The 21,980-nt window shown below is 43.4% G+C and overlaps 1 protein-coding gene across 6 annotated transcripts in view; it reads right to left on the reverse strand.

Moving 5' to 3' along the window:
- VWC2 (von Willebrand factor C domain containing 2) overlaps positions 1–21,980 on the reverse strand; it is an 81,998-nt gene that overhangs the window by 43,445 nt on the left and 16,573 nt on the right. Inside the window, exons 1-3 of one of the 6 annotated variants that reach the window (XM_037381375.1) lie at positions 15,353–15,694; positions 13,500–14,281; positions 6,557–6,686 (exon numbers count right to left, since the gene is read on the reverse strand). In XM_037381375.1, the coding sequence (XP_037237272.1) occupies positions 6,557–6,686; positions 13,500–14,213 (844 nt within the window). In that variant the 5' untranslated portion in view covers positions 14,214–14,281; positions 15,353–15,694. Of the gene's footprint in view, positions 1–6,556; positions 6,687–13,499; positions 14,282–14,499; positions 14,851–14,877; positions 14,997–15,044; positions 15,067–15,352; positions 15,698–21,980 lie in introns of those variants that run through there. The other 5 variants (XM_037381379.1, XM_037381380.1, XM_037381377.1 and 2 more) reach the window with 5 other exon arrangements.

Raw genomic sequence — 21,980 nt, forward strand, 5'->3', positions numbered from 1 at the left:
AAAGTCGCCAGAAGACTTATTTTCCCCCCATCCAAGAATTTCAGTTTTTCTATCACCACAGACAGCATTTTCATCTTTCTGTTTCTGGAGCTGAAGCAACACATCTTTTAAGAACCAGGAAGCCATGACACACTGAAGTTCTGACTCCACCATGAGGAGCTGGCAGCTTGTTTCCCACACTCACCTAGGAGTGTCACCACTAAACAACTGTTTGGGGCACGTTATCATCCATTTTTGCTTGAACCCACAGAAAAGTGACACCCTCTGCAAGCAGTTGCCTTGAAAGTAACTGATACAACAGAATTTAGCTGTGATATACCAGTTAAGTCTGTAGATTCAGTTGCGAGAAGAAAAACTGACTGCCAAAGAAATGCTTCTCAGGCTTACTGTAGTAGCAGCCTGTAATGAGAAAATGTTGTAAAGTGAGTTTTGGAAAGCTTATAGGACACACAGCTTTTTTTTTTATTTTAATGGGATTTTCTACATCCTCCTACTTAAGTATAAAGTACCACTTTAAATACCAAACACTAACTTCTGATTGTCCTCATGTGTCTGAGCAAAATGACAGGATGCTACACACTCAGGGACATTTAAACTGCTGCCTTTTGACAGCACAACTCCCAGCTGAAAGCATTTTGTCTTCTTGGTGAAAAAAATTAAAATATATATACACAATATGTATATGCAATAAATACATATACACCATATAAATAGATCTGTCCTGGTAACTGATTTAGGCACAGTATAACTGGATACTTTTGCCCTGTCTTCAGACAGATCCTTTGCATCTTCTGACAGCCTTCTATCTATCATTTGGGAAAAAAAATCATATACCCTGGAAGACAACATAACTGGTAAACTAAATATATACCCTTAGAGGAAAAAACACTTACCACTACTTAGCCAGCTCAACATAAAAATACCAAGTCAACATTGGATCTCATATCAGTGTGCATGCATGCACACATATACAAGTTGGAAACAAGGCCTGCATGGTTTGGGCACAAGTTTTTACTCAGCCCAGTTTGCAGCGTTAATGCAGGCACATTTAAACAGGTTCTGACCTAAGTGGAAAAATCAGCACAAGAAGATAACTCTGTGCTTTCTGCACAGGAACACACATAGCTTGTGTGGCCACCAACTTCCCCAGAGTAGAGATAGAAAATGAGAGAGGTGAGCAGAGAGATGAAATGGGGTTAAAAGAATTCCTTGAATTACGATGACACAGACTGAACTTCCTCTCAACTTCATCAACAGCAGAAACCAACAACAAAAACTACTGTGACTAGTTTACCGACTTCACCAATCAGATTTGGAAGACACTTTAAATGCCTGCTGCAGCCAAAAAGAAGCAAGTTTGGTATTTCTTTGTTTTCAACAAGTAGCTGCCAAAATACCTGCTACAGTTTTTCAACCTACTTGCACATTCACTAGGCAATTTTAATCACATACAGCTGTTCATGCAACTTTAATGGTGTTTTCCCCCCTGAAACATTAATTCCCCCTGAAACATTAATATTTCCTGGTTAACAGTCTCATATTATAAATCATGTTGTGAAATACAGCCTATTAAAGGGGGAAGTTTATGCAGAAGTTTTTGCTAAGCAACTGATACCCACAGAAACAGAACAAAATACCACTCTGCACACACAGGCATTCAAATGCCTGAACTAAACACATCAGAAGGGAACAGATCACATTGGCGCACACAGTATTGGTAGAACTGGGATTAGTTTGAACTGATTTCTTGTCCGTTAGGTTATTATTTTTTTTAAATTCATTTATTTTAAGAAGTGAAATACTGTTTAAATCTTATAAACTAGACTTTAATATCACTTTATGATTGCTCTTCTTTTACATCTAGAAGAGATCACCATGACCACCTGATTTGATCCCCTCCTTAATGTTGACTGAAGAACCACTCTCACGCTTTAAAACTTCTGGGTCTTCTTTGCTATATATAAATTAGCTGCCAAACATGACTGAAAAGATATTTAAAATGAAAACAGGAAGAGGAATAGAGGACAATCAAAGGCACTGTTTGCAATAGTCCTGCCTTGACCTCTATCTGGACAGCATTATCATACTTTCTTCATTGCCAAGATCAAGGCATATAAGGTTGAGGGCATATATTTTATTTAAACATACTGCAGAAGGACATTAAATTTTACAGGTCAGATTCTCCATGGTGCTTGAGCAAAGCTGGGCTGCAGGAAAGAGCAAACAGCCAGCTCACGTGACAGCTACCAAGGTGCAGCTTCCCTTTTATCTACCCAGAACAAACATCCTCAGCCTTGTTATGGCCAGACAGGTCCTTCAGTCCAACACACACTCTCTCTGCCTGGATTTTACAGGGATGACAGCTCATAGGGCCTATGGTACTGCCTTAACCAGCACCATTTGGTAATAGGTATGAGTTCCGCAGTGAGACAAAGTCCCGTTGTACAAACAGTTGCAAAAGGGGGTGGCAGCACTGCCAGTCTTTATCAGGTTTTTGCCCCCCCCACCCCCACCCCCCGCCGCCCCGAGAGCTCCTTCACACAGACAGAAGTTCCCCCTTGCCTTTCAGAAGCACTCTTGGCCACCTCACGCCTAAACATTGTAATCGTACATGAAAGTTTCATACATAAGCAAGTTTCAGTGAATCAACCTCACAGTACTGGCATACAACCAACCATTCCAACCACATGATGCATTATTTCAACCATAACTATGAACCCAGATATGAAATGAGGTCCTGACTCATCCCAACTAAGGCACCTGAGATGACTGCATCCAGAGTCAAATTTCCCCATTGCATGGCCAGTGAGAACAGATGAGACATCTCCTGTGGATGTTATGGCCCTGAGAACACGTGTGACCCCCTGGGCATCAGCATTTGTGTTTTTGAATGCGCAGCTACGAGTCTTCACTGGCACACTCAGCTCTCCCTGCTGCAGAGAAACACCATGGATGCACAGATAGATGAATGCTAGGAAGGGATCAGTTTCATCTTATCTGGGGCAATCTTTCAGCCATATAACGAAATAAAAGTCTCCTGGGCACCTTAGAACAACATGTTTTCTGGCCAGGCAACCATGCCTCCCTCTCCAGGCTCCATGTGGTCTGCAGGTTTAATCTCATCCTCCTGCAAAGACACGGGCAGGAGCAGGGCCACCCTTAACTCCATTGACTGCTCCATGGCTGCACGCTTCAGGCAAAGCAGCATTCAGTTGTGTATGCCTATTAGGGCTCTAATACTGGAAACAGAAGTGGAACAGACAACCAAGCTAATTTAATCTAGCAAGGTAATTCACTTTCAGTATTAACCCACATCCCCTCCCACTGCCTCAAATGAATCAATGACAAGTGCCCAGCCTTCTCCTTACGGAAAGGGAATTGTATGCCTATTATCTTTATGCTTCACTCCATACACACTGTAGAAATGACTGTACTAGATTCTGAGCTTACTGATCTCATTGTGAGCAGGGATGGCTTCCACAGAAGTAACTATGTTGCTACTACTGTAAAGCAGGACGGAGATCTGAATTGGCCACCTGTTACTTAATGTACTCTCTGCAGTCAGAGTCTACTTTCCAGATGTTTTTTCTTGTTGCTGCTGCTGTTGGTTACCAAAAGCATGAAGCTTGGCAAGCACAAGAAGAAAGCCTCTCCTCCATTCCCCTCTGTCCCCATCCTGCTTTTGCAGGGCATGTATACGAGATAAACACTAAACAGTTCCCTTAGCTGTAGTGACTTGAGACATAAAAAGCAGAAAAATTCCCCTCATCGCAAGATTTTCTCAGTAAGGTGTCACCTTTTAACCCTTGTATAGATTAACTTTTTAGAGCAGGTACTTCTTTAAAGTACTCCCTATCCCTGCCCACAAGGAAAATAACATCTTCAGCTATGGAAGTATCTAGGCTCCTTCTTGAAAGTCAGGAAATTACACAGAAGGTTATTAAAACCTAGACATAAGACTGTTCCTCGGTCTGCAAGTTTTCCATTCACAATTTCTTACATTCAGAGGAAGTTTGCACCTACACACATGTGCGGTTGTGCAAGCCTGATATGCCATTATATATCCATCCGTCATCCAACTGGTTGCCAGTACTTTTGTGGAATTATGTTGAGGAAGTCAACTACAACCCCTCCTTCCTACAAGGGCTAACATACAGTGTCTCACACCTGCCAAGAGACGGAATTCATTCACTTCTAATAACGGCGGGCTTTCACTAGATCGCCTCCATAATTCTTAATCAGGCATTTGTACGTGGTCTTACCAGTGACAGATGTAGCTGCTTAGCTCTCACTCAGCTGGTTTCACTGCCAGAAATCTGCAGGCCAGGCAAGCTGGGAAAGTGTTATATGTTATGAAGTGCCAGGAGAGGGAGGGAAATCATCACCCAAGCTCTTCTGGGTCACTATCACGATGTCATTGATGTCACCGCTGCAACAATCAACCCTGAAGCACAACATGATGATTGTTTCCCCAAGTCACATTCACAGCGTGTTTGTTCCAGTAGGCTTGAAAATGAGGGGATGTGGCAGGCTAGGTTTTCCTGCTCAGTAGGTTTTTGCTCCAACCTAATTAAAAACATTCAGCAGTTCACTGAAGTTCCTTGCAAACTGCACGTGTCCCATGCTTTAAAACAAGCTCTGAAAGCAAAGAGCTTGGTTTTTGTTTTGTTTTGTTTTTTATCTTCCAAATGTCCTCCCCAGATGGACAGGACTCCTCAGAAATTTCTTTGTGATACTATACTGACGCTGCTGAAGCAGAAATGCTGAGCTGCTTCTAAATGATCTTTGTTTTACTGTTACTGTTAATGGCTTTTTTCCTCACCTAGAAGCTAACAAGGAAAGCCATTCTTGGTTCTCTGATGTGCAGAGAAGTGACAGCACAGCTCACGGGAAACAGGCAGCTCTGGTCACCTTGGTCTGAAACTGGGTCAGGGATGCCAGTCTGTGGTTATACCCAAGGAATATGCAAGTAATACTGGGATTTGGACACTGAGGACATGACCACCCTTTTCTTGCAGGCAGAACTTGGGTACTTCAGCTTTAGTGCTCTGAGAGAAGGCACCCTCCTCACAACTAAGGCATATTTTATGCACAAGTTTTTAAAAAAGGTCACATTTCTAGGAAACATGTCAGAGGATCTATGCAAGCAGCCAAGCCAGGCCCTGCACTGCCATACCACCTTAACCCAAATGCAAGCCACTGCTGGGAGATGGCCACCACCGTGCATTATGTTGATGCTTGTGGGAGAACGTGCACCAATGGAAAGTCAATTCAGCTCCAAGCAGTGTTAACACTGCTGGAGAAATTCAGCGGTAAAGACTACATCAGCGTCACACATTATGCTTGTAAGTTCATCCTCCCTACTGAAAACAGACCATTTGCCTGCCAAAAGTCGCTCCGACCTGGGGAACCACAGCAGAGGACGGTGTCCACACAAAAAGCTTGAGAGCGCATCAGGAAAGCTCCTGCCATCAAAAAAGTGTTAAAGTATCCTCCAGACCAGCTAGCTCCCAGATTCAGCCTTTCTCAGGAACTGTACCTCAATGTTTCAAAAAACACCTGTCATCATCTCCAAAAGTAGAGTGCCCTTAAGCTGTACAGCCAGGAACACATTCCTTCAGGGTTGTAACAAGCAATTAATGGATGTGAAGCAATTACTTTTATACCCATACAAATGAAACTCCTCCAATGCAATTAACTATCCCTTATCATCTACTGTTGAATTTGCAGAAAGCATATGCTGTACACCCTCTCCTCCCCTAGCTTTTCCACAATTTTAATCAGTTTGTTTTAGCTAATGTAATGGAACCTACCTATTCTAGAGAAATAATATATGGCTGCAAATTATCTGAGTATTTTTAAAGTTTTTTTCATTTTGAATATAATTTCATTTGAGATTTTGCAGCTTTCATTTCTATTAATAAATTATTATTTCTTCTTTATAAGTGATGAGCTAGTGTGTCATGTAATTTTTTTCCCCTAAATAGACCAAGACTTTGATCTAATGGAAGTCCTTGCTGGGAGTAGAGAGACTTTCTGTCTAATTTAGTTACGAAAAATATTCAATTAAACTTGGGAGTTTAATTCATTTAGTTATGAAAATTAAATGAGCTCAATAAGGTACATTTGATTTGCCTTGGGGCGGGGGGGGGGGGGGGGAAGGAAGAGAAGAATCTCTGAAAAGGGAACAAATAAAAAGGTAGAACAAAAGTAACTTTTCCTGCTCACGTTGAAAGGTGGGTAACATTTCCTGTGCCTATATAAAATATATCTACAATAAGTCCATGCAAAATTATATCCAGAAGCCACATGAATATCTGGTAGTAACACCCTAATTGTCTCCTGAGTATACAAAAATCCCCGTAGGTCATAATAAAGTTCATCCTAGTCAAGGGAAGATCTGACTCCTCACACCAGGAAGACACCATCCACACACAACATTTTTCCATCTCCACTTGGGGAAAAAGGAAAATATTGGAATTATTTTTAAAAACCAGAACAGCAACATGGACCTCTCAGACAGAAGCCCCCTTCTAGTTTTGCAGCCGTCACTTACCATTTTTGCAGATAGGACAGCACTGATCAGGCTCATACACTGGATCCACGCACTCAGTCTGGGGACAAGCTGAGACAGTGCACAGCACTTCGCCATTGGCTTCACAGCGACACTTCTCACATGGAGAAACCTGAAACACAAATCCAGCCACCTTTTAACCTTCTCACTTAACGCCCTCCTAAAGCCCACAATACCTACCTACCTTCCCATCTGCACTGTCCTTTCCTTCACCTCTTTTTCTTCTCACTTCAGAACAAATGCTTTTTGTGGTCTGAATAATGCAGACAGTGAGGCTGGGTGCCTGCAAAATTACCAAACCACAGCAGAAAAAAACCTCACAGGTTCTGCTCTGACCTCAGCAGCTAATGTGAAAAGGGATCTTGGGCACAAGAACACTTTAGGCTTTAACACAAATAAAGCCAAAATCTCCCTACCACATTTCTAATGAACTTCCAGCAAATTATGTTCCCAATTTAGATGAAATCCAGTTTAATTAGAGGTTAAAAAAGTAATTTAGCAAAAAATACTGTATTTACAGAAGAAAAAAATTATGAAATGAAATATGAAACTTCTTTTAATGGAAAGCCTTGTTGCAATTTTTCCAGGTTTGAAAGCTTTTTGGTAGCAGGAAGTTGCATTTTATCGAAAATTATCATTTTCAAAGAGAAGTCAGGAAAAAAACTATCCTTTGAATTCAGGTATTTCCCATAGGTTAACTCTATTTGGACCACTCCTGTAATACTCGTAACCTTCTGAAAAGAAGCTGCAATTCAAAGAAAGGGATGAAGCAAAATACATGTCATCCTTTTTACCTAGTGAAATATTACTGGTTTTGAAGAACTCCACAGAATAGGAGCACCACAAGATGACTACTTGAATGACCTACTTCAATGAAATCAATTCCAAACAAAACAGCATCAAGGCCCTATTTAAGAAAAAATGGACTTCCAAATGTCTGCATTTGCCACACGTACAACTCCAGCTGCTCTCTTCAGTGTTTCAGGTGCTGCTTGTTGCATCGCTGATGTCCTCGTACCACACAAGGAGCTGGAGGTGGAGGGAAGCAAGGGTACTGAAGAGCAATAAATGATGTACTGTGAATCTCATTGCTATACACAAAAACCCACACTGGCATCCATGCTCACACTGCGGGATGAAAATGCAGCTGAATGTTATTATTAGTGATACTCTAAATCTATAATCTCTGCAGATTCTTGGTTTACTTAAGGATGAGGGGTTTTTTTTGTTGGTTTTTTTTTTTTTTTTTTTTTACGAACCCCTTTTCATTCCAGACTCCAGTTGATGCAAACAACCACCCATTGCATTTCTCCAATAAAAGCAGAGTAACCACGAATCTAAAAAAAAAAATTATATTAATTCTCTGTGAAGAATCATCCAGATGTCTAACTTGCAGATGATCTCTTTCTTCTCCCTATTTCTATAGGCAGCCCATATTTTCATCAAATCCATTCTCTGCTTGCTTGCCTCTTTCACATCCTTCTCACTTCCAAAGTTCAAACATGCTGATGCTTGCACAGCACCAGCTCCAACTAAATGCTCATCCATGCTTTGCCACTTCTCTTCCCACCTGCCAGGGCTGTTATTTGCTTATGCACTCACATATCTTTCACGCTGTCCCCTCTGCTTAGAAAGCCTAAATAGGGTCTCTTGCTGTGTTGCTTTCTGCTTTTACTACTATTATTTATTTCAGGTTTCCTTTGCTAGCTACTCATTTCCAGTTTTCTCTTTGCTTTAACTCTACCAAGGATAACACCGCACTATACATTTATAAAATGCCACAAGGAGGCTGACAGCCCAGTACTGCAGATTTTTATTGTAGGCTTTGGGCCAAGAATTTTGTCCAGTAATTGTTTATAAGCTGCCACGTTCGCTTGCAGAGCTGGAGTGTCAGTGGATGAGGAGGCTTCTGATCCAATGATCAAGAGTCGACAGACTCAGGTATCCCAGGTAATGACTTGAACCACACATGAAACTTTTGAGCGCCAGCAAACCTGAGCTCCTACCTATCTGCTAGTCAACAGTAAGAATCCTTCCCTCTGGAGTTACAGCCACAAACAATACATACTAAATTATGAAAACATGCTTTTTAAGGAGGACTGGGGTTTTTTTTTTTTTCTTTTTATTATGAAGGAACCCTACTTGATCAAAGCTACCAGAACTCAATTCCAAGGATCAGGCTCAACAAGGCTAGCTTTCAATCAGTTTTTAACATTTTTTGCCATGACTTGAAAAAAATGCAAATTTGCCAGTCATCACTGTTCAATGAGACCAGTAACTACAACAACAGATACTCCTTCTCCCAGGACAACACTTAGCAGCTGTGCCATTCAATATTAGAAGTGATATAAAAAACAGAGTATCTGATGATAATCAGGAAACAAGACAGCACACAGATGTTATTCCTAAAATCTCTCATCTGTAAAATTTAAACATATTCTAATTACATAGGTTGTTACTAGAATTCTAAATTTGACAGAAGCCTAAAATTCTTACAACAACAAGAAGCCATTTAATGAAGCACTGAAAATACTATCAAATGAGAAACAAAATTGCTCTAATCTTTATCTAATAATGATGATTCAGAATAATGCATTTCCATCCTATACAGCACATAGACTTGAGGATTACATCTTTCATGAACAGAGCACACTGTTAATGTGATTTTGCATTCACAAATAACCTTCCTGTGTAATAAATCATGGGATTTCAGGGCAACACATTTAGTACACATTTAATAAGTACTGTCATCTATACAAGCCACCAGTATAAGTAGTGGTAGCAAGGTTAAGGAAGGTCTCCATGTGCTTATTTCTACAAAGCTCTTTTCAGGCATGTAAGTGAACCACAGTGGCTGCCAAAACGGTATTACTGTCAACCTTTATCTGCTCATCTTTGGACTAAACGGTAGTATTGCTTTTTATATATGATCAGGATGCAGCAGGAACTGTAGAAAAGGCCCACTTCTTTCTGCATCTTAATGGCAACTTAATACTCAGACACATAATCATCACTAGAGGGAGAGAGAGAGACAATAAGACTGTGCGTATATGCAACAACAATTAAATAAATCAGAATGAAAAGACACATTTGGTCCTTCATTTCCTCTCTTCTACTCTTACAACGTAAGCGCGTTCCCTGCAGCGCAGTTCCTAGTGGCAGCCCATGCAACAAGCACCCCACTTGTTCATCTCTGAAACGACCTGCCCAGCAGCACTAACGCTTAGCACATCTGACATAACCAGGCTGGACTGGAAATAATACCACCTATCAACCTCTCTCTGAAGACTAATGATACCACATCCCTGTGGTCTACAGATGAAGCTATTAACTCTATAGCAGCAGTGGTTCTGCCTATGCAAAAGCCACGGGAAGATAACAAGAGGCACACAAGTCTTACAAGTTCACCAGGCAGCCATAAAACCTGTAGAAAACAGAGTGCAGATGGCAAAAAAACCCACACAAAAACTTCTTCAGAATTGTTTAAAGGGAAGTTTATGAGCAGATGTATAAATGGACTTGCAGATGTTGTAAAAAAGCAAACACAGCATTGTGTAAACAGGTAGATTTCCCACTAGTGGGACATGAAAAGAACTGCAGCTCATTAAGAGCAGTAGGTTTATGCAGCAACTTAAGTGTAAATTGGCATAATTAAAAAGTGACAAATCATTTGCAATCACTAAAGTTCTGGTACAAAGTAATTTGAGCTCTTCTCCCTTTCCAACATGGCAAATTTTACTTAAAAGCACAAAAGAAACCAAAACCAAACGAACAAAAAAAATCTGAATTTAAAATAAATTATATATATATATATATATATATAAAATCTGCATTTGGTTCCTTGAGCCTTGAAAACATCCAGGTTTTAAAAAAAAAATCAATCATCATCCCAAACTTATCTGCTATTGTGCTGGAATTTTTATTAATATTTCCTTGCCACTTACACAACTCGGGAGAACATGAATGGGGTTAGGCTGACAAGAATAAACCTATCAGCCTTGGCTTTACTTCAAAAATACCACAAATGTTTCAAACATTTTTCAAAGTTTGTTGACTTCCATATTTCCAAGCAACTTATTCACAAATAAGTACAATTTTCAGCAGGAGAGAAATTCTAAAAAAAACACATGAAGCAACAACTTCCAAAAACATAGGTTCTTTCCAAACATGACACTTCTGAAGGTAACTTATGGTCCTTGTCAGGCTCTGACATAAAGTCAGCCTGTATTTTCAAATCGTACTGTAAGACTGAAAAACATCTAGTGGAACACGTTCTCAGCAACCTCCAGCTCCAGTGCAGAATTTCATCCTTGCTGCATTTCACCAACTAAGGCTTTTGCTCCCAGTTCTACTTGTATGGATGCTGTGATCCCTCTGCCATCCTGCCTCACAATACCCACAGAGGAGTAGAGTGGAGCTGATGGAAACAACTTTATGAGACCTCATCCTTCCCCCACACACCTGTGTTGTGTTTTGTGTCGACATCCATGTCCTTTTTGAAAACAGAAAAAGCACCTCCATGCGCATGCATGCACACACACACTCAAAGCCTGCAGAAAGGACTGTGAATCAAAGAACAAACGCATCAAACCTCCCATTCCCTGGTGCACACAGCTTTCGAGTTACCACTGGCTCTGGCCAGGGCAATTTTTTGCCATGCCAAGCCATAGAAAAGTTTTATATAAGCAAAATCCCAAATTTGCATGGATATTTACTCATCTAGACATAAATGTGCAGAAAATCTCACTTAAAAGTTAGTAGGTCACATTTTTCTTCCTTTAGTGATGCCAGGTACTCTTTGCCACAAATAATAGATGCGGACACAGAGAAAAATCAGATTACTATCCATTTATAACTCCTTCCCTGACCTTCACCAAGAGACAGGATATTAGTAAACTCTCTAAAACCATCAACTTTAAACTTGTAAAATGACCTCTGAAACTGTGAGCAGTTACCTGCATTTGCAATTGCTTCCACCGAGCAGCAGCAATCTGACCACATCTGTACCTTACCCTGCCAGACATCTCCACTGACTGCAGTGGCATGGGCAAACAGCTGCATTTACAGTTTTGTGCTCACAATATTGGAACCAACGTTGAAGCTCAACTAAAAACCAAGGTCTTCACACATCAAAATAAACAGGGTGCTGTCCCACCGCCTAAATGCATCAGTAACTTCCCTTGCACATCCTGGGCAGACAACCCTTCTCACCTGTGTTTCCAAAGCTGGCTTACAAAAAGTAGTAAGGGAACCGATGTTTCGTTACAGGAAGGTATCAACACAAGGGCTGAAGGCTAAATGGGGTTAAAAAGAAAGCTGAAACCAAAGTCTTTTCAGAACATTTCTGTAAATGTCATTGTTCAGCAGTCCTTTTTTACCAAGGTTGCCAGCCATGTTCAAATGTAACAGGGAGCCTTAAGGTTCTATTCTCTCACTACATGCTTAACACAATAAGGTATTTCAGTCTTGCTTTACAGCCATCAATACAAAACCACTATACAAATAGACAAAGAAATGCAATTTGTTAGAAAAGCACGAATGAAGAGTGGGGAGAAGCATTTAAAACTCTGACCTACAGAGAACGTGTGCAGAAGCATCACTGTTTTGGCCACCCCTCAGAATTAACTTTGCTGGAAAAGGAAGGACCTCACAATCCATCTCTGAAAATGTCACACCAACTAGCAGCTGTTAAAAGTACCTTCTCCCTCTTAAGGCAGAAACAGCTACCCCAAGACCGAATGCAATCCTTGAGGGTGACATGGAAAAAGGGAGTATGCTACAATGCTGTCTGCCATACTTTGAAATCCACTATTGTTCTACACATTATTCCCAATAGAGAGCATGGGAAAACACTGTGATTTATTCCAGAGAGAGTAATTCTGCTCATTTATTTATTTTTCAGTAAGTTCAAAACATGGAAAGACATTATGAATCAAAGTTAAGTTTCCAAGAACATGCAAACACCAGAGAGCAGAGGTGGCAATTTATTTACAGCCTTCACAAATACATTTTCTTTTTCTCCATCCTGAGAGAGGCTCAAGCTTCCAGAACCCTGAACTGGATTTCGTACTCCCCTCAACATATTCAGCTCAAAAATCTCTGGTGTGTTCCAAAGTGGGGTTTGGACTAGCCCTGTACCTAACAGTCCTTTGCAAGCCAATTCTTAAGAGCCTGCTTGCAAATCTCAGCCACAATAAAACACTACAGGGAAAAAGGTAAGGTAAGCAAGCAGAAAATCAGCCCCAACTACAGAACTTTTCAGTTGCACTGTAATAAGTTGCATTTTCAATGACAATGACCTTGCACAGTAATGTTAAAGAGGTCCTAGTCTAAAAGGATTCCCCTAATTATAAAGCTTTGCAAGTCCTTTGTTTAGGTATCACTGTGATCCAGACTTCGAACCACACTCTTAAAAAAGAAGGCCCACAGTAATTCTCAGAAAGCAAACCTTATCCAACCTTGGCAGCACAGTTTAAATCGTTAAAGAGAGCAATGACTGTTAAAAAAAGGTGTATCATTACAGGCTGATTACTAGGAATAAAGTCAGCCCACAAAACCCTGCTTGATCCCTGCAAAGTAGAAGTTTCACACATAACAGTTAAATAAGGAAACAAATGAATTGCTGAAAATTTTCATAAAATCCACATCACCTCCGAGTAGCATCCTTCCAAGTACCGTTTTTTACTGTAAATACCAAAGGAATTGATAAAGATCAGCCCCCTCATTTAAAAATGTTACAGTATCACAGAGCAAGAAAGGCCGTATTTAAGGGTAGCATTTTACCGCACTGCAAAAGTAGTATTAACACAGAAATGAAAAGGGGAGGGTGAGACCCAGAACACCCTCCGAGAAAGCACCCGAGGAATATAATGCCACTTTGAACACGAGAAGGACCCACAAAACGACTTTTGGCTTCAGCCCTTACCATGAACTCCTCTAGGGTCTGGTAGGTTTTCCCTCGAAACTCGCAGTAGTTCTTCCTCTCCTTGCACTGCGGGCAGCACTGCGTGGTGTCCACATGGACACACCGAGGGTGGAGCCTGGGGCACTCGGGCTGTATGCACAGCGGGCCCTCCTCGGTGCAGAGGCAGGGGCAGGCGGAGGGGCCCGGCGCAAACTTCTCCCCAATGGAATATACGAAGCCGCTTTCGTCCACGCAGCCTTTCCCACGGTAGTCCGGATAGGCATACTCCTCCGGGGGCTCGGGAGTCACGCTCGCAACGGCTTCTGGGAGAGACAAGTCTTCAGCCACCTGAGGCTCCTCGGGAGCAGCATCCCTTTGCTCTTGCACTTGAATGCTCCCAGATTTACTGCTCGTCCCCTGGCTGTTCCAAGCCTGCTTTTGCTTAGTCCAAGACTCCTTGTTCAAGTAGTTCCTGTTTCCTTTGCTCTTCCAGTCCCTGCTACCCTCCTCCCTCCCGCTCCTGCCGATCTCATTCATTTTCCCTGGGCCTGTCTGGCTGTCCCTTGTAGATGTGTGATCCCTCTTTTCCTGGCTTGCCTTTATCTCCTGTTTGTCTTGAGCCTTGGCCAGTTTTTGCACAGGTATGGTGGAGCTACAGAGGGCAACCATGAGGCAGCAGGTTACAAGAAAAGAACTAGAAAGAGCTCCAATTGCCATTGCAGTAGAGCTGGGCATCACCTACTGCATCCCACAGGGGACACTGCATTCACATCGGAGGGAAGCACTTCACAGATCCACAGTCCCTAGGAAGAGAAGGATAAGGAACACTTCAGCTGCTGCACTTTTTCACACCCTACACCCACGCACCCACCCCCCGGCCTCCACCGATGCAACATCTCAAACAACACGCAACCTGCCTCGGTAGTTTATGCAAAAGGCAAACAACAGCCTGGTGCTGCATCCCTCCTCCTCCTCCCCCGCTCTGCCAAGTCTTATAAATAGCAGGGCTCTGGACACAGACCCGGCGTCTTCGCCTCCGTGAAGAGCACCACGCACAACTCCAGGGAGTTCGGATTTGCAAAGGCAGGTGCATGCAAAACCCAGAACGTTTGGAGGTTATTTTTCCTTTCAAATGACAACACGTGAAGAGGATGGACGCTTGCTGAATTAAATGAAGCTCCCCTACACACAGCAGAGTCCGGAAAAGAAATCACCCAACGGAGTCCCAGTTGCTGACTGCGTGCTCGATGGTTTTCATTAACCTCTTATCCAGTCTTGAAGTATGCTGCTGTTTTGGGGTTTTTCTTAAATACCTGCCAGCCAGCACATTTCTGTCAAAGACAACTAAACCCATGCGCATTAAAGCAAGCAGAGCCAAACTACCCCGCTGCCGAACTACCTAAACAAGCACACACCACCTCCTCCTCCTCCCCGTGCTTAAGGCAGAGCAGCGCCGTTAGGAGTTTCCGCAGCAGAGGCTCATTTAACCCACATCCTCCAGGAGTTCAGCGACACTCCCGGCACCTGTCCGTAAAACACTGCACTCCGAATCGGCACAAACCCAACCAAAACACGTCCACGGCTCCGGCCACGGCAAGCGAAGGCGCTCCAGCCTCCCGGCACGGCCCCACCTCCGCGGTACCGCTCCCCAAAGCCATTTAAAAGCCTCCCTCCCTCCCTGCCCGCCCGCCTCCCCCGGCCCTCACCGGCGGCCCGGCGGGGGCGGCGGCACCGGGGGGCAGCGCGCTCCGCCCGCCCAAACTTTCCAGCGGGCCGGGCAGCGCCGCCCGACCCCCCTGCCGCTGGGGGAGCCGGGGCCAGCCCCTTCCCCGGCCCTGCAACGTCCCCCGCGGCCCGGCCCGGCGCCTCCCTACCTGCGCTGGAGCCCGGCTCAGCCCCGCCGGCGGCTCGGGGCGCCAAGCCTCGCCCCCCGCCCGGCTCCCATGGCGGGGCCGCGGGCGGGCGGCCGGCGTCGGCTTGTTGCTGCCCGCCCGCCGCCGCCGCGGACCCGCAAAGCCCGCAGCGCGGCAGCCAGGCGATCCGGCCCCGCCGCCCCGAGGGCGGGCTCCGCCGCGGCCCCCGTTTCTCTCACATGGCGGCCGTGCGCCGCCGGCCCCGGGAGCGGCGGCAGCGGGGCAGGACGGGCGCTCCCTCCCTCCCTGCCTCCCTCCCTCCCTGCCTCCGTCCGCCCGCCGGGCCGGGCGCAGCGCGGGGACTCGCCACGGGGCGGCAGCGCCTGGTGCGGCCGCGCAGCGCCCCTGCCCGCCCCTCCCCGCCGGCGGTGTGGGGGGCGGGGGGCAGACCCACTCGTGCCGTCGGGCCCCACGGCGGGCACGCTCCGGGCCGGGAGGGGGGCGCCCCGCGCAGCGGGCGGGCGGCTGCGGAGAGGGAAAGCGGGGCACGGGGGGCCGGCCGGGGCGCAGCCCCGCACACCGGCGGCCGAAACTTTTGCAGGTGTCAGGGCGTCAGGTCGGGGCCTGAGCCCCGTGCGCCGCCCGCGGCTCGGACGGGCGCGCTCCCGCGGCGAGGCGCGCCCCCGCCGCGCCCCCCTGTCCGCGGGGCCCGGCCGCAGCCCCGCGCTATAGCCGAGCCGCGGGGGGGGTGGGGGGGCGGTTAAACAGGGTCCGGCGGGGCCGTGCAGGCCGTGCCCCCGGGCTGTCCCCACGGCCGCGGTGGCGGCTCTGCCTTAGCCCGCTCCTGCCGGCCTTTTCTGGCAACGAGGTGGTACGTGACCTGCTAGTTGAGATATTGAGTTACGCTTTCGAACGGCCGATGGACGCTTCTGTAATTAAATATAATTGCAGTTTTTCTCCTTTATGCTTTTTGGTACGGAAAAAGGGACAGGATGGTCCATTATAAAGATGATGGCTGCAGCACACTTAGCCAGACTGTTGGGACAGAACACCAAAGGAAAGCTAGAGGTGCTTTTGTTCTGGAGCTGAGAAAGGGCTTGGAACGCAAAAGGTTACTTATTTATGTATTTATTTTTAAGCCGCATTTGATGACATACCAGTATAATCTTCTTGAGTTTTGCTGTACAGATGTTCCAGAGCAGTCCCAGCTGCACTAATCCTGCTGCTGCAGTAGCTCTTTAGCAGCCTGCTGTGCCCGACTTGTGGCTAGGGCTGGTTTTCCCGAAGTACTTGGCACTATAACTGAAATTTTTTAAGGTAGGTAAACCTTGTAGAATTTTTTTTTTTTTTTTTTTTCATTAAAATGGTAGCACTGCAGTATCAGTACCCAGGAGAGCACCGAAAATCTGCTGGATACTAATGTTTCACTGTTAAGTACCATCATGAGCGCCTGTTATTTGTGAAAACCAAGACACTTAAACTCCTCCACAGGAGGATGCAGGTGCTAAACTCTTCTGGCTGCTGGGTTCTCGCTATAAACAACTGAGTCCTGTCTGTTCACAAAATTATTTCTATTGACATCATCTCATATCTCCCAGTGAGATATTCACCAGCTAAATAATGGTTTAATCTGAAACTTTAAAATACAGAACTAAAGTTTTGAAGGGTACGAAGAAGTGTTTCCATAGGTTGCGCTAGTAAAATGAAATTCCACATTGCTACGGGATTGCTAGGCAAAGTCTTACAGAGTTAAGCTAGACCTTTCACATTACCTGACTAATAATCATTAAGAAGTATTTGCCTTCAACTTTTCGTCTTATTACCTCTGAATAAAGAGTTTAATCTTTGCCTTTTCTGAAACAGTAATTTTATATAGCATAAGCTGCCATGGGGCGACCAACCATACACCACATCGCTGATTCTTGGAAGAACAACATGAATGCCCATCCTAGGCTTTGCATTCACAAGCCTGTAAGCTTTGCTATCAAGCAGCAGCTAGTTGTGGCTAGAGCAAACCAGAAGGAAACAGGGGGCCTAGGAAGGCACTGCTATGTCTATGATAAAGAGGAGAGAGAAGCCAGTTTGTTGTTCTGACATTTTCACGTGTTCCCAGGTGAAACTGGTACAAAATCTGAGTTCTACAGCATTCAGGTCTTTCTCTGTAGGAGCTCTGCCTCTCCCAGACCTAGTTATGTGGCACACAGATCAGCCAGGGCTGAAGGTTCAAGATACCGCTGTGTAACAAGAAGAGCAAAGCCTCTGAGCACTTGCATAGCAACAGACTACAGCTCCTTCTAACCTTCTCGGCAAAGAAAAAGGTAAATACCCTCGTTTCTTTTTCTAGAAGATTTCTCACTGGACTCCAGCCTCTGTTTATTCAGTTTCATATGTATATTAAGTGATGGATTGTACCTGACATTAGGACCCTTGCAGAACTGACGCCAGACTGCTTCATTAGTGTCATAGCATCAATTTGCAATATATTATAGTCGAAATGGTCAAACAGAAGATATGTAAGAAATATTTGGTGGGTTTTTTTTCCATGTGAGGTCTCAACTAGAAGAAGAGAGAAATGTGAAAATCTGTTATTTGAAGGATGCTTTTAACAATGTCTTTAATGTGAGATTTATACTTCTGATATAATATAAGAGGCCCTGGAGTCTGAGTCCTTCTGTTTATTCATGGGATAGACACAGCATAAAATCACAGGTCCAAGTTTCCCCACTCTGCTGTCCCCCTAGGCAACAGTAGCAAGGACAACTGTGTCTCTGGATGAGAATCAAATTCTGCATCTCATTCAAGACAGCTTCCTTTTTGCTGGGTCTTGTCTGCATGATAAGAACTTTGCATTAGCTGTATCAGAGCTGTCAGGAGCAAACAGTCTGCTGGTTTTAGCTTATTTTTACTACGAATTAGCCTACTTTTACTAGGAAGAAATTGAACGGAAAACAAAAAAGGAAGCCAGCAGCCGAGATAAAGATGGTGTTGGTGAGGAATGGACTTAAATTAAACTAGTGTGATGATCATCTCTGTTAGACCAACCCGGAGACAGCGAGAGTGGACATCCGGGCTGAAGATAGCTGGCTATTAGTCAGAAAAACATAATTAAACATCTACTCCATGAGATTAGGGGGACTGAATTTTTGAAAAATATTTTTTAAGAGTTGCCTTGGGGTGAATGACAAGAACCTAAACATGGGATGTATGTTTTGCCAAGTTAACATTGGTTATCTGCCTGATTAATAACAATATAAAAAAAATAACCAGTCTCATAGCTATGCAGATGCTTCATTGCAACGTCTAAGACAACCACTTTTAGCCTATATATTGATAAAATGAAGCCCTGGATATGCACATACTCACCCCAGCACAGGCATGCAGCCCCGACACCTAACGCATGCATTCCTTCACATGACCTCATACAAGGCACGTGCCCCATCTTTCTTATTCTTATAAAAGAGGTGTCCCCTGTCTTCAGTGAGAAGTCAGGGAGAGAAAAGAGGAAGCTCTGTGAAAGCCTGTGGACCTGGGCTGGGCAGGGCGGGGGGCAGGGGTAGCAGAAGAGGGCCCCCCAGTGCAACTGGGGAGCAGGGGTCTGCTTAGAAGCCCCCACACAATAGCGAGGCTGGCTTCAGTGACAGGGTGTCCACTGAGCCCTTGGAGAGGGCAGGGTGTCCCCGGGGGGAGCAGTGCAGCAGCTGTCTGCAGCGTGTGCCCGTCTCAGCTCAACAGCTCTGAAACTCCTGAAGTAAAAGGGGAGAAAAAGCCCCCACAGCATGACTTCTCTGGGGAAACCGATGGTCATGCCTTTTTATGTTGCTTCGTTTCATTATTCCTCCTGAAAGGAAAGGAGTTGTTATATGAAAGGTATTTTTTATTGTGTGCTAAAGTGGCAGTTGTTCAGGCAGGTTCACATCACAGCCTTTGAAAGGTAGCAATTTGTACAATGGTATTAGTCCAGCCATATAAAATAAGGCCTTCAAATAGCAGTTAGTCTGAAGGCAGAAAGAGAGAGACAAAGCCAAGGTACATATTACTCTAACAAATCATGTGTATTTGAAAAGCTCAATTATAAATCAGAAGTTTAAACAACTTTAAAAAAAAAAAAGGCAAAAAAAAAGAAAAAAAGCAAGCTTCCATAACTGTTTTTAAACTAGGTTAGCTTTCATCATTTCATTTTTGTTTCTTCTATTTTCTTTGTGCCACTTGTCAAGTGATAGTGAACACGAACTGTTCCAGTTCTTTCTTTTTTCACTAGTCTGATGTCTCTTTAGTTGTCTGGTAAGTACTTACTGAAGAAGTGTTACATAAGCTGTAGTTACAATCATGTCTTCATTAATTGCTTTTAAATTATTCAGCTTTTTACAGATAATGATATGTTACAACATTATTTTTTCTGCTTTGTATGCGTGAAAACAAAACTTAAAAAAACCCCTCTGTCATTTAGAGTTTAGGATCTTCAGTACAAGGACTCTCTTTACACTTCTGTAAAATACAATTTGCATGCTGGGAAATGAATAATAATTTTTCATTTTAAATTTTACTTATTACTTGCAATAATAATTCAAAAAAATCTCATAGACTTGTAGGAGATTTAAACTTTAGAAGTCATAAGTTTATGAAAGACCTTTTAAAGGAGATTTTTACTGCTGCTGGTTGATGTTCTGAGAACTCCCCCTTTACCTTATGATTTCTCTCATTATTAAGCAAAATGCAAATATAATGGTGTGCTGCTTTTGGCTAGGATACAGTTAATTTTTTTCATAGTAACTGGTATGGGGCTATGTTTTGGATTTGTGTTGAAAACAGTGCTGTTAATCAGGGATGTTTCAGTCATTGCTGAGCAGTGCTTACGCAGAGTTGAGGCTTTTTCTGCTTCCTACCTCACCCACCCACCAGCGAGCAGGCTGGGGGGGCACAAGAAGCTGGGAGGGGACACAGCCGGGACAGCTGAGCTCGACTGACCAAAGGGATATTCCATACCATGTGATGTCATGCTCAGCAATATAAAGCTGGGGAAAGAAGGAGGAAGGGTGAGGACATTCAGTGATGGCATTTGTCTTCCCAAGTCACCGTTAATGCAATGCATTAAGTTCAACTGAGATCGCTGAACACCAGCATGCTGATGGGAAGTGGTGAACAAATTCTTTGTTTTGCTTTGCTTGTGTGTGTGTGTTTTGTTTTTTTTTTACCTGTCAAACTGTCTTTATTGCAAACCACAAGTTTTCTAGCTTTTCCAGTTCTCTCCCCGATCCCACCAGGGGGGAATGAGTGAGTAGGCAGCTGTGTGGTGCTTAGCTGATGGCTGGGATTAAACCATGACAAATGGAAGTAAAATATTTAATATTTTTTTAAAAAATAAAATTTCCTATTTAAAAGTATTTTTTCCAAAATATGGAAAAAGAGACTGGTTTTGTTTAGAACAACTCAGAAAAGCTCTTTTCCTGTGACACGACCATTTTCTCTCCTGCAAGCTCTGAGGAAACTGCAATGCACATATTCCACCCTGGTAATGGTTCCCTTCTAGGTCCATGAAAGAGAGAGAGAAATACATACTGCCTTTTTGTATATATATACATGTCTACAAGTTCTACCACTTTAAATAAGTTTTCAATTCTTACATGCCCGTTGCATCTCTAATGGAGACTTTGCCAATATAAACTTCAGAAAAGTGTTATTACGTAACCACAATAGTTAAATAATGTTAAAGATTGCATAAGTGAAACCTTTGGAGAGAAAGGAGGTTCAATTCAGGACCTGTGCATATGGGCTCATTCTGAGGAAAAAATGTTTGTCTATACAAAGCACAGTATTTTGTACCTCTAATTACAGGACATGAGAGTGATCATAAATGGATTTTGATGCATCTATTTGCACCACAGTTTCAGTAGCCTGGGGAAATTGGATGTTAATCTTGGCTTACAATGTTATTTGATATTTGCGCCTTTTTGCTCAGAGGTAACAAAAGGTTTTTGCATATGCGTACACATGGACATGCACAAAATAACACAAAATCTTTACATGTACATTCTTTTGTATAAATAAGTCTTAATAGTGTACCTTGTTCTTCCCTTTTGCAAAGCCAAAGGATGCGCTACTAACAGTTTTATTTTTAACATTGTTGTCATGTTGGAAAACTAAACAAAATATTCCTTAAGCTTGCATTTAGTTCTCAGAATCTGGAATTTGCTTGAAAGTACAGATAAGTATTACTTTTCCCTTTATTACTATATATAGAATACATTCTTGTTTTATTTATGTTTGTTTATCTAGGTACATTTGTGTTAACAGTAAATTTCTTCAATAAAGGCACATTAACTATCACAAGATAATGAAAGTGTTCTCAAGATGCAACAATCCAACACCTCGCACCAACTTTCCTGCCTTGAAAGACTGGTATAACAGATGGAGCTCAATGTCATGGACTCAATGAACTCAATGAACTTTAGAGGGATGGTCCATAGACTAAGAGAACGATATCTGTGTATTTATGTTAAAAGACAGGAAAGGTGATGATGCATTGGAAAGTGTGGCATGACATAAATGGTATGGTATAAGGGGTGGATACTGTCCTGGTTTTGGCTGGGATAGAGTTAATTTTCTTCTTAGTAGATGGTGCAGGGCTGTGTTTTTGGATTTGTGAGAACAA

The sequence above is a fragment of the Falco rusticolus genome, chromosome 3 (genome assembly GCF_015220075.1).
Source record: "Falco rusticolus isolate bFalRus1 chromosome 3, bFalRus1.pri, whole genome shotgun sequence".
Classification (NCBI taxonomy): domain Eukaryota; kingdom Metazoa; phylum Chordata; class Aves; order Falconiformes; family Falconidae; genus Falco; species Falco rusticolus.